The 12,363-nt window shown below is 46.8% G+C and overlaps 5 protein-coding genes across 5 annotated transcripts; 4 read left to right on the top strand and 1 right to left on the bottom strand.

The window, feature by feature from the left end:
* Positions 1-745: 745 nt before the first annotated feature.
* Positions 746-2,240, bottom strand: BHQ10_002213 (uncharacterized protein; the record flags this gene model as incomplete). The annotated part of the gene is made up of 3 exons (XM_040874335.1): positions 746-1,918; positions 1,998-2,148; positions 2,203-2,240. 3 exons carry the CDS (start codon positions 2,238-2,240, stop codon positions 746-748), a joined length of 1,362 nt encoding a protein of 453 aa, XP_040730718.1.
* A 126-nt stretch (positions 2,241-2,366) lies between these two features.
* On the top strand, positions 2,367-4,683 carry BHQ10_002214 (uncharacterized protein; the record flags this gene model as incomplete). Its single annotated transcript, XM_040874336.1, has 8 exons — positions 2,367-2,410; positions 2,538-2,820; positions 2,882-2,894; positions 2,953-2,987; positions 3,048-3,063; positions 3,132-3,297; positions 3,366-3,700; positions 3,776-4,683. 8 exons carry the CDS (start codon positions 2,367-2,369, stop codon positions 4,681-4,683), a joined length of 1,800 nt encoding a protein of 599 aa, XP_040730719.1.
* Positions 4,684-7,406: 2,723 nt separating this feature from the next.
* BHQ10_002215 (uncharacterized protein) lies at positions 7,407-8,629 on the top strand (the record flags this gene model as incomplete). The annotated part of the gene is made up of 3 exons (XM_040874337.1): positions 7,407-7,681; positions 7,738-8,382; positions 8,434-8,629. 3 exons carry the CDS (start codon positions 7,407-7,409, stop codon positions 8,627-8,629), a joined length of 1,116 nt encoding a protein of 371 aa, XP_040730720.1.
* Positions 8,630-9,600: 971 nt separating this feature from the next.
* On the top strand, positions 9,601-10,314 carry BHQ10_002216 (uncharacterized protein; the record flags this gene model as incomplete). The annotated part of the gene is made up of 1 exon (XM_040874338.1): positions 9,601-10,314. One exon carries the CDS (start codon positions 9,601-9,603, stop codon positions 10,312-10,314), a length of 714 nt encoding a protein of 237 aa, XP_040730721.1.
* Positions 10,315-11,347: 1,033 nt separating this feature from the next.
* Positions 11,348-12,319, top strand: BHQ10_002217 (uncharacterized protein; the record flags this gene model as incomplete). Its single annotated transcript, XM_040874339.1, has 2 exons — positions 11,348-11,606; positions 11,658-12,319. The coding sequence occupies 2 exons, from the start codon at positions 11,348-11,350 to the stop codon at positions 12,317-12,319; spliced, it is 921 nt and encodes a 306-aa protein (XP_040730722.1).
* Between the last annotated feature and the right edge of the window lie 44 nt (positions 12,320-12,363).

Here is a 12,363-nt window from a genome sequence, read left to right on the forward strand (position 1 = left end):
CAATGTTCCCTTCTTCTATGTGTTATATTCTTGCATGACAGCTTTGGGTGTTGGTCTTGTTTGCTTTCTGATCGTTTCAGAACATAAAGGATATACTTCAGCTCAATTCAATATACCAAAATGATAGCCCATTCGACATTTCTTCTCATCCATGGATCTAATCAGCGATATCTGTGCTGCCTTTTGCTTATCTGGGTATTTATCCTTCCTAGATAGTTCCTCGAATCAGAGGTTCCATCAAGTCCTTGCCCCATCAATGCGATACTCACCTTGAATCATAGGGAACAACGACGTGGAAGGTCGGAGAGTTTTTGAAAGCTGATGATTGCCACTGTGCGATTACTTGATCAACAAGCCTGTGCCTTTACAGGTATTTGCATATAAACTTGATACAGGTTAGTTGATAAGTAATTACCCAAGTATGCGAGCAGCAAAGATGTTTGCTAAGCGTCCTTGCTTACTAGTCTACTTGCTTAATTCGGATCAGTTTCTAGAGGCAAAGGCGTGAATGAATTGATTGGTATCTCAATGACCGCTGGGAATACAAACATTATGGACGTATTTGACAGTAAACATTATTTTCAAATACAATTTGCAAGAATGTAACATGCATCCTCCATCAGGACACTACAAAAGCCCTTGAATTGACAAGGCTGATAAATAAACACCAATCCAGAAGGATCAAAGTCCAAATCTATGTTCAGTTTTTTGTTATTTCATTGCACGAGCGGAGCTGGAGAGGAGGCTAATTCGCAAAAATGTTTAGCTTCTGATCCACACCTCCCGATGCGACGACACAACGTATTTGCATGTTTGGTTGACTGTCTTTGTCTTTTGGTAGCCCGTTGGTGTTTGTTTGCCCGTTACCGTTCTCGGCATTAGTAGCAACTTCCTTGACAACACTTGGAGCCCATCTCAGACAAGTAACAAAGCGTCCATGGGCGTCTGATAGTGTTTTCACACATTTGCCGTCTTGACTCAGATCCCAGCATCGTATGGACTTGTCATCCGAAGCTGACAGAAGATATTTCCCGCCGGGATGGAAGACGATAGCCCGAACCCAGTTGTCATGGCCTACCAATGTCATGAGGCAGGATCCACGAGGGTCCCAAACCTTGATCGTCTTGTCTCGCGATCCGGTTGCTGTGAATTCGACTGCGCTCATTTTGGAAAGCGCCTCTTTCTTCAACCCTGCCATTGGTGCGAGGTACTGATATGATGTCTGTGGAGCGACCGCGCAGCATTCGATGACATGGTCGTGCCCGACCATCGTTAGCTTGGCTTCGGGATTCGATATGTTTGTAATATCCCATAGTCGAGCAGTAACATCGTCGCCAGCCGAAAAGAGGTAGTTTCCATCGAAAGATGGGCAAACGTCTCGTACCCAACCACTATGACCTTGTATTGTCTTCACACAAAAACCCGTCGTGACGTCCCATATCCTCAAGTCTTTATCTCTGCTTGCACTCGTGAGTAGGTTCCGACCCGGGATGAAACGGACGGCGCTGACACTATGTTCGTGACCCAGCAACGTTCGAATGTTTTTATAGTCCTCTAACGGATTCCATATTTTGATGGAGAGATCAGAGCTGCAAGATGCCAGCAGCACACCACTTTGAGTGTTGCCGTAGTCCACGTCGAGAACTGCTCTTGTATGACCTTTGAGTGTTGTTTCTAGTTCACCAAGTTCCCAGTCCCATATTTTGATCATGCAATCGTCCGAGCCGGAGGCAATAGAGGAGAATTTCGGATGGAAGGCGAGGCAATTGATGGTGTTTCGGTGCGACTCTAACGAATAACGGGCTGGGACTTTGGGAAGCCAGGATGCCGGGTCTTGGTTGCGCTTCGAGAGTGATGTGGGTGTAGCGTTGTTTAGTTCTGTCTGCAAGGCTCCACAGCGAGCCTCAAGATCCATTATCTGCAAGACAGTTAGCAAACACCTTGGGTCGAGATAAGGTAGACCGATAGGCAAGACATGCCTTTTTCTGTAAGCGGACGATGCTTGTCCATTTCTTCTCTAACAATGTCTCATATTTGACCATCGTAGCCGTATCAAACACCTCCTCGGAGAGGCCTAGCTCTCCTCTCAGCGCAGAAGCGGCATTGGAAAGATTATTTGCGGATAGATATGCTATGATTGATTTGTGACTGCCATGGTGTCAGTTCCATGCCCAGTGCCCCTCCTCTCCGGGTTAGACTCACAGCTCTTCGGCTTGTCGAATCGTCAATAACCGACTCATGGTATTATGATGGCTGCTGTGCCAATCCTATAGCTGCAAATATCCGCATCTGACACCGAACGCCACCAGCCAAAGAGAAAGCACCAATCCAGCCTCGAGGTACAACCCGCCAAGAACGTTTCGAATATGGACTTTGAGTTCGGAAAGGCGGTGCAGGAGCTTTACCCACTGTATGTTGCAAATATGTGGTTTGAAGGCGATCGCGATAGAAATTGCTTGTGAGAATTGTAAGAGCAAGCTTGCGATTGGAGGTAATTGGTAGGTCAATGTCAGTCATTTGTGCCTGACTTTTCGCAGTAAACAAACCCAGCTGGCCGAGAAAGCGTCGGCGACAGGTTGTTCCCGTCCGAAGACGGGCCCGCTGGTGACTTCCCCGCTAACAACCACAGCGGTCAACCATCCAGGCACGTTCCTGCTTCTGCTTGGCGACTCATCTTCACAGCAGCTGAGGAAAGGACTTCCTTCCAGTTGCTCAATTGACATCGCCGCAATGACCAGCATCAAATTCAGGGAGCCTTACTCCCAGGAGGAATTGGACAAGCTCTATCCCCCGCATCTGAAGCTTCAATTGGTCCAGGTGGTACGTCATTCGTCCCTTTCCATTCGGCGCGGAGGCCGGACTAACAACGATTCCCCAACAGTTTATGCGACATGGTACACTCACCTGAAGAAACACTAGAAATACTATATACTAAACTAGAACAACGATCAGGAGAGAGAACTCCTGTGTCTGCGCGATTCCAAAATGTATGCATCCCGGTTATATGCGCCAAGCTTAAAGCTTCCCACTAACCAGCGTACAACTAGGCCGGCCTTCCATCATGTAATGACCCTATCTTCCGATAATATCGCTGTCCAACCGTCCAATAAGACGCTAACAATACCTTCGAGATTGGCCATATTGCGCCGTCGCACGCCGGATGACTTCAATGGTAGCGACGAATAAGGACCTCTCGACATGGGACACCTTACAATGGCGGAGGAAGATTGAGACGTTCGGCCACGACGATGAAGCCGTTCCGACGCGTGGCCCAGCAGGAGAGACTGAGGCAATTTGGTGAGCTTGCCTGATTTCGTAAATCCGGCCTTCTTCGACACCAAACGTCGCTAACTTCCAGTGACTAGTCATGCCGGAGAGCTCACGGATAAAGGACGGCAGACAACTTTCGAACTCGGACAGCGCTTACGCCATCTCTACGTGGACCAGCTAGGATTTATGCCGCAAATCAAATCCAATGCTGAAGATATGTACCTACGTGCCAGCCCTATCCCTCGTGCTCTCGAATCAATGCAACAAGCTTTTATGGGAATGTATCCTGCTAGCGCGCGCACGGCAGACTTTGCTACTCCGGCCATTGTTACGCGAGCTTTTGCTGACGAGACTGTATATCCCAATGACGCCAATTGCAGACGTTTCAGACAGCTTTCAAGGCTTTTCGCAGAACGAGCTGCTCAGAGGTGTCAGTACTGACCATTGTCTTTAATATCCTCATGCCAATATCTCCCGTCACTAATCTAAAACGTATATCAAATAGGGAACGAAACTGATGATATGGAGTACTTGACCAAGCTATTCACAAAATGGATGCCGTCGAGCTCTCCTCGAGTTGCTGTTGACTCTCGCCCCCGTCTTTCAGGTATCATGGACACTATCAACGCCACTTTAGCTCACGGAGCAGCTACAAAACTCCCCGCAAAATTCTACGATGAGAAAGCACTCAAGATTATAGACAAAATCGCTGTCGAGGAATGGTATGCAGGCTACAAAGAAAATGAAGAATACCGACGTCTCGGCATTGGCGGCCTTATGGGAGATGTCGTTGATCGTATGGTAAGCGCTGCTCTGGAGGGCGGCTGGCGCAGCGAAGTGGCCTCTTCTATCACAAGTGGTTCCAAGGTACCTATAAAATTCGGCTTGACCGGCTGCCATGATACGACTCTTGCCGCCGTTTTGTCCAGTCTGGGTGCATTTGATAATGAGAGGTGGCCCTTTTTCACATCTCACATTTCGCTCGAACTATTCTCGACCAACGCCGAGACACAGAACACTACTGTAAACCGAGATTCGTCATCCTCGTCACAAACCAAGAGTACCGGATTGTTCTCATTCTTTAGCAAACCCAGCGTCCCTTCCCTGCAAACTCCTGCTCCCAAATCTTCTGTCGCTCGCATCCCTCTGTCGGACCTGGAAGAATCCAGTCGCGAAACCCTGCGCAAATATTATGTTCGACTTCGCTACAATGACCGACCTATGAGAATCCCAGGCTGTGTCTCGAAGACTGCAAATCATCTACCCGGCGACGACTCATTCTGTACCCTGGAAGCGTTCAAAGAGATTGTGGACAAATTCACTCCAAAGCAATGGCAATCGGAGTGTTCGCAAAACATCGGCGAAGGGATCTTCGGAAAAGATGGTAAAGATAAATCTGTTGCTGGCTATTAATGCTGCTCGGTCTTAGATCTGCTCTTTTTGTGTATCTAGGTAAGTCGTACGTATACTGTATTCGCATACAAAGCTAGAATAGGGCTATAGATGGCTCTGAATAAGTTAATCAATATTCACATTTCATGTTTTGATAATACAATAAGTGAGTCGGGTCTGGCTTTGAAGCTAATCTTGCGGCAATATCTTTCTGATCTCTCCTTAAGTAAATTCTTCATCTTCGTCTTCGCCTATGTTACTGCGGTACAGAGCACCAAACATTGCCGATGATTAACAGGACAAAACAGTATAACAAACTTAGAATGCAAGAGTTTAAAGCTCTTTTGATGGCTAGCGAGATCATAAGTTGATTATTTGCGGGTACATGATGGACATCTGAGAGAAGGTGATGTTTGCCCTAATTAGCCGAAACGGGTAAGAAAGCTCAAAAGATGACCCTGCATCAGTGTGTACAACACTTGAAGCTTCAAGATGACCTACTGCTTCAACCATATCTGAATGTCTATAATTATAGTAATCGTTATGCTCGAATAGCCACGCTCACTAAATACTTCCAAGATCTTTCATCTCAGAATAATTAAGACGATTCAGACTGAAAGCATCTAATAAGCTTTGAAGGTCCAGATCAGAGCCTTCCTGCGGTTTCAAGGACACAATCGAACAGCAACATCCTGTGCTTGGTACATCACTCTATCCTTGAGTTTTAGTATTATGTGGGTAATCAAGCTCAAACTCTCCATCAAGGCAATATATTCTCTCTCCCTCCTTTGTCTTCGCATCGAACTTCACAGTGATATTTCCCTGAATCGTTAGATAATCTTCGCAGAGAGCGGAAAGTATTCTGACATACAGTGCCTACCAGCCAGGGGACAAATGCCTCGATACTGATTATAGCGAATCCTTCCTTGGGCGGACATCCTCTGCGACCCGGCTGCTCAATTGTTTCCATGGCGTCGCAGAACGCTATGGTGCCGTTTGCCCCTGGATCATCGGAATTGGTCTCTCGGACATACCAGTGCCAGACCGGATCGTCTGAGATGTCTGAAAGAAACATTCCTAGAACTAGTTAATGGCTTGACTCATAGTTCCAACAATAGAAATTTACCATAAATGTAGATATCGATATTTTCTTCACTATCATTATATTATATTATTATAATAGTACTGAATATCTAGAAGGTAGTTCTTACACGAGCGGCTGTGTAGGATGAACCTCTAGCCGAGTAATATTGAACAAATCCGTGACACGGGACTCGTCACAAAACTTAAGATTAGAGCCTCCTGGGATGATTCCTGGAATTGAGAGTGAAGTGCTTGTATTCGCGATTTTCTGGTGTGTTGAAGAGGTCTGAAACCAGGCAATCCAAGCAAAGCCGTTCATGATAAGAGACCAGACTTGCTCCATGCTGATAGAATTTGAGGTCTATTGCGAGTAAAATATGGTGATATAAAGGAGGCCAATTCTGTTTCTATCACAAAAAAAAAAAAAAAAAAACTAAAGWAGCGGCTCCGGAAGTGATACCACCCATCATAAATAGGCAGAAGGTGGACATGCATCTTTCACTGCGCCTAGCAGCTGGCTGACATGGCAAAAATATACCTAGGCTGTTACCTGGTCAGGTCTTGGCCAGATGCTCTAAAAGATACTAAAGCTGCTTCTGTACAGGGATATTTGTTTTTGACCAATCAGCGTATTCATTCAGCATTCGAACAGTTCTTATCTTTCGCCATAAATAGCCTTTTGAGTAGTATAGCTATTACGCCTTGATGTGGCACAGCTGCTCTCACATCACGCATTGCCTTGACACTCTACGACAATAGTGTACTCGACTAACCCAACGCTTGGCGGTATGAGTAGCGTTGTTAATGCCGCGACTTTGGGGCTCCCAAAATATTGGCTATCAAGCATGTGTATGCGGAGCATTTGGAGAAGTAATTAGTCTATATGTTACAGTTTGAATGAGTCCTCGAACTTGGTGGTGATTGCCGGTGAAGGGTAGCTAGACATTAAAAACTTTATGGGCACTTCTGGCCAATCAGGTATTAATATTGATTTATGTCTTTATCCAGGTATATCTTGTTTCTAGTGATTATTGTTGTATAGAATGAGCACTGACTTAGGGCTAACGGCTGTTTACCCAGTATGATACATAAAGTCATACCTTAGCTCATAAGGATAGGATAAGAATTTCTTATTAATCAATATGACACACAGCAGAAAATTATACATAAAGGAATCATTGATGTGTAGATGAGATCTAGAAATATTTATGAATGAATAACCAATTGTATAAATAAGAGGGTCTAGGTTGCATTTTCGAAATAACGAACTTGCTTGTTGATTGCCCGACGATTACGCTATTTATGGATGCACTAAGTTAGTTAATGTCCATGCAAATGACTGCATCAGAACCCCGGTTTGATTTTTTGTGCTAAATCTAGTTACTGAAATATGGACTTGACGAGAGCTTGATGCAGTTTAGCGCCATCTGGGATCAAAATATTTGTCAACTCTTGAGTCCTGACACCTTTCACGAACCTCACACTTCATACATCTTCAATGTTGGACGAAGAGAATCCATGCCGATAGATCCTCCACTCCCCCGAGAAAGGTCATCTTTGGTGCCCACTGGTAGGCTCCATTGTTTCTCCCACCGCAGGCACTACTCAATTCTGTTCTCCACCAAGTCGACTGGAATCGTCACAAGTCGATCTTTCATGAAATGGAGTTCTCAAAATACGGCGAGCCAGCTTCAGAATGGACGTCTTATGTGCTTGCGCATCCCATCATCAACCAACCGTGGACTAGGCCCTCTGAAGAAGAATCTCTCACCGATATGCACATCGCCGGAAACAATGCACGAGCAGCGCTTGATCAGCTCGCATTGAGAGCACGCGACTTGGAGGGGAAGTTTTCGAGTCAAGATTTTATGATCGAGACTCGCGATGGATCGAGTATTCCATTGAGGATTTACACTCCAAATGATACGCTTTCCCCGTAAGTCATAATTACCGCATCATTTCCAGTTTTACCAAATCTAAAACTCCAAATAGTTCAGAAGGACACCCTATTTACATCTACTTCCACGGGGGCGGTTTCCTGCACGGGTCTATCGACACTGAACGCTCTGTATGCGCGTCAATCGCGACAAAGCTGAATATAATGGTCGTGCATATTTGTACGCGCCATGTCCACGAAGCAAAACACCCCTTTCTGCATTATGATTCATTGGATGCTACCAAATGGCTTCTCGAGCACGCAACTATACACGGCGGCGATGTCAGCAACATTGTCATTGGCGGCATCTCATCCGGCGCGAATCTGGCTGCCCATGTGGTACAGCAGTTTCCAACCTTGTCTGCTGCCATAAACAATGGAAACAACGCCGCTCGACTCAAGGGGCAAGTTCTCGTGGTTCCTTGGTTGATTCAGCCCGACGCGTTTCCTTATGACCGGTTTTTCGAGAAGAGCAAGACCTCGTTGGTCCAGTGTGCAGAAGCTCTTGCTCTATCAACGAAGAGGCTTGAATGGCTATCGTCGCTTCTACAAGCTGAAGATATTACTGATCCGACCATTAATCCCGCACTAGCCGATGACAAGATCTTGATTAGCCTCCCAAAAACAGCGATCCTCGTAGCAGGCGGTGATCCACTTCGAGATGATGGGCTTCTATATGCCACTAGATTGGAGAAAGCTGGGTACGTGTTTCAAAATATCTCAGATCGTGATACATGCTAACAACGGATTAGGGTCAAAACCAAAGTTCATGTATTTCCAGGGATGCCACACCATTTTGGGGTGTATCAACTCCCACATCCGCATGTGGCTTATGAACTTGGATCGGCCACCATTTATCACAAAAGAATCTTTGAATCTATAGAATGGGCGTTCAATGGTGGAGATGAAAATGCGTCCAAGGGATGGACTGTTGAAGAGAAGTCTTGATTCTGCACAAATTACAGAAAGTGCCGCGAGACGAATGAGATCTGTTTAGATAAAACCTGACAATAGGAGCAGACAGTCTTTCCATTACTAGATAGCAGATTGATGAACTCTCTAGAATTTATGATAAGGAAGACTCCAGACCATATCTGGCTATAATGTTACGGCGCTTTTTTGCGGTCTCTAGTTTCTGGATTTCTCTGCACGTCAAATGATCAAAGACTATATCGAGAAGCTCTGAGGGTAGTAACAAAATCTAGAATACCCAAGGTGGCGTCCCGGCCTTGTCTTCCTTTTTGAGGTCCTACTAGCTTTGATGAGTTGTTGAACTTGCACGATTTGATATGGGTCATATGATCTGTTTCTTGCACATAGACCTTTTCTGGCTCTTTGTTTGACTTCTGGCGTGATTCTCAACCCGATGTCGGCAGAAATGTCGATATTCTTTTGAATTGAAGGGCGCAGTTGCCACTGAGAGAGCTTCCAGCAGCTCATATGTACCAGAAGAAGCAACTGAAGTAGCGAGAATTTATATTCGTCGAACAAAGGAAGCTGCCAGAAGGAGGCTACCGACAAAGACCGAATTAGGAAGGCACCCGTCTTGATCAAACGACGCAAATAGCCCTAACCCTAGTTGATAACCATCGGCAATTCAGATCCTCCTCGGCGATTATAGCCAATGAAAGGTATGAAGTTCATTGTTAAACATAGTGTAAAATAACATCATTTATTCCTGGGTGAGCAATTCTACTACTTTGCGATGTGAGTCATGATCTGTATGATTCGACATTGACTGCTGCAGGATAGACGAAGCTGAAGTCCGACAACGGAATGACTCACTGGCCTTAGTCCGTACGTCGCAACATCATCAACAATAAGAAGTTGAACTTCACAATATGAGTCTGTATCTACGACGATTTTTCACTTCAGGCCCGTCACTGTTCATCCGATCAACTGCACCACTATCAAACACAATGACAGCCAACCGCCCTGTAGGCTTCGCCGTTGCAGAGCCTACCCCTGCACCGCGGCCAAGTCGCATCACCATCCCGGGTCGCACCGTGACTCTCGAACCACTCCGCGCCTCACACGCCGAGGAACTATTCCCACACATCGGCGGCGACAAGCACAGCTGGCTATGGGACTACATGCTGGGCGGGCCTCCGCTGACCGTCGCCGAGTTGCAAAGTTACCTTGTCGGGTTCGAGAAATCCGAAAGTTCGATATTATGGTCTATCAGGGTGCATGACGGCGAGAAAGATAGAGAGAGTAAGCTGATGGGGTATATCGGGCTGTTGAACATTGTCCCTGCCCATCGCAGCATCGAAGTGGGCCATGTCATGTATTCCCCCGCATTACAGCGGACGACGCCTGCAACCGAGACTCTCTTCCTGCTTGCGCGCTACGCATTCCGCGACTTGGGGTACAGGCGTCTCGAGTGGAAATGCAACAGTCTAAACGAGTCTTCGAAACGGGCAGCGCTACGGTATGGGTTTACTTTTGAGGGCGTGTTTCGGCAGCATATGATTGTCAGGGGACGCAATCGAGATACGGCGTGGTACTCGTTGCTGGACTCGGAGTGGGCAGAGGGGGGTGTTGAGGCGGGGTTTGAGCAGTGGTTGGACGAGAGTAATTTCGATGAGCAGGGGAGGCAGAAGAGACGGCTGGAACTTATAAAGGCGACTTAATTATAATATTATAAGATTAAATAGACGGGTCGAGAAACAGAGTGATTGGGCCGCGGATGAAAACCACATGGCGACGCGCAACTCCCTGTCTTTGCGATAAACTTTGATAGAGTACATCTGATTTATTGAAAAAGCAACTGCAGAAGTCTCTCCAATTACCACCTCGTGTAATACTACGAAGTATACATAGTACGCTAACACTGGTTGATCATAGTTTCTTTTGCCAGACCAAGACATCGTGACCTGAACAAGAGGCCGTCGGAAATGCCTCCAACTTGGCAGTCCTCAGAACCTCCGCTCGGCCACAGCTTGGCATCGCTAGTCTTTGTGTCGCGATAGCCCGGAGACCAATGTGAGMGGAGGCCAAGAAGTCTAGACAGTCTTCGTTCAGGGCCGTCTATCAACTGGCCATTCACAGCTTCTGTCTGACAGTAGCCCCGCGCAGCTATCGTCGCTTTTCCACGATACTACATAGTAGTGAGCCATCACCCTGCTTGCACAGCCCCGCCTTGGCTGAGCGGACTGCCCAGTTCGTACGCAGATTTGGTATTTGTTATGTCAAGACCGCTTTAGTATTTATTTGTGATGCTATTGTTCGTGATAGCAGGCTGGGCATACACACGACAAGCCATGGCGGGGAAGCCATGACACAACTTATAATAAATGCGGTATCAGGTCACGCTCTTCTACTGTCATCTACCTTCAAATCTGCATCCCATACAACTTCATACAATCACTTTGATTCAGAAACATTCCACGTCATATAAAACATATAAACAAATAACAAACCGGTTCTGCGCGATTTACCGGGCTGTTACAGGCACGGCCAGGCTGTGATTGGGGAGGGTCCATCGTCGTTACTGCCGGACCCCTCTCTCTTATCAGCACTCACACTCCTCCATGGGTATGTCACTTTTCCTTTATGATCGTACTCTACCTCAGAACATTCAATCATAACTACATCCAAAAAAAAAGAAAAAAGATGGGCCTGACAAAAGAATACCTAGAGCGCCCTCACCAAGGCATCTCGGCCATGTGGGGTCGCTATCTCGAGAGCGGAGAGTACTCCGACTTTCTGGTGATTTGCGCCAACCGCGAATTCCACGTCCACCGTCTGGTGATTTGTCCTCGCTCGAGCTATTTCAGGTTGATGTGCAAGGACAATTTCAAGGAGGGCATTACGCAGAAGCTAGAGCTCGTCGACGAAGATCCGGATGTGTTTCAGTCCGTCTTGACGTTTTTGTATACGGGCATTTATGAGACGTGCAAGATTACGGGGAGTGAGGAGATTGGTACATCCCCTCAAGTACTTGGAAGAAAGGCATGGGACTGACGAGTGGTAGAAAGCGCACCCTCGACAGACCAAACCTGCAACTCGTCCGAAGATTCCGAGAATGACGACGAAAACCAACACAAAGCCGGCGGCCGCCCCGCAACAACAGAGGACATCCTCGCGCACGTCCAACTGTACGCGAGCGGTGACAAATTCGATATTAGGGACCTGAAAGAGGTATCTTCCAAAATGTTTCGCAACCAACTCCATCGCACATCAGTCGAGAAGCTCGACGTTCCCGACATCATTCGTGCTGTGTATACATCTACCCCGCACAACGACGCGGCCTTGCGCCCAGTATTGATAGACTACTGCGTTCAAAATCTGAACGCACTCCTCGTTCAACCCGGTATGGCCGAGGTGCTCTCCGACTTTGGCGAATGCGCATTTGAGATCTTACGCTCGTACAAAGACGAAGCGGACCTGCGCTCGCGCAAAGCAGTCGAAGACCAGCGCACAGCGGTCCTTGAGATTAAAAAGGCCGAATCGCAACAATTGCGCGAGTCGCTCGCAAAGCTGCAAAAGAGGGATACGCATCTCATGGAGATGTTGGCGTCGCATCACAATTGTCGGAATTGTGGAAAGGTGTTTGGTGCTGGGCCGCAGGTTTATGGGCCTATGAGTGATAGGGTTATGTTGAGGTGTAAGGGATGTTACACGAAGCACTCATAACCCCCTTTTCTCCTTTTTTTTATGATCATGAATTGTGTTTTAGC

The sequence above is a fragment of the Talaromyces amestolkiae genome (genome assembly GCF_001896365.1).
Source record: "Talaromyces amestolkiae strain CIB chromosome Unknown scaffold3.1, whole genome shotgun sequence".
NCBI lineage: Eukaryota > Fungi > Ascomycota > Eurotiomycetes > Eurotiales > Trichocomaceae > Talaromyces > Talaromyces amestolkiae.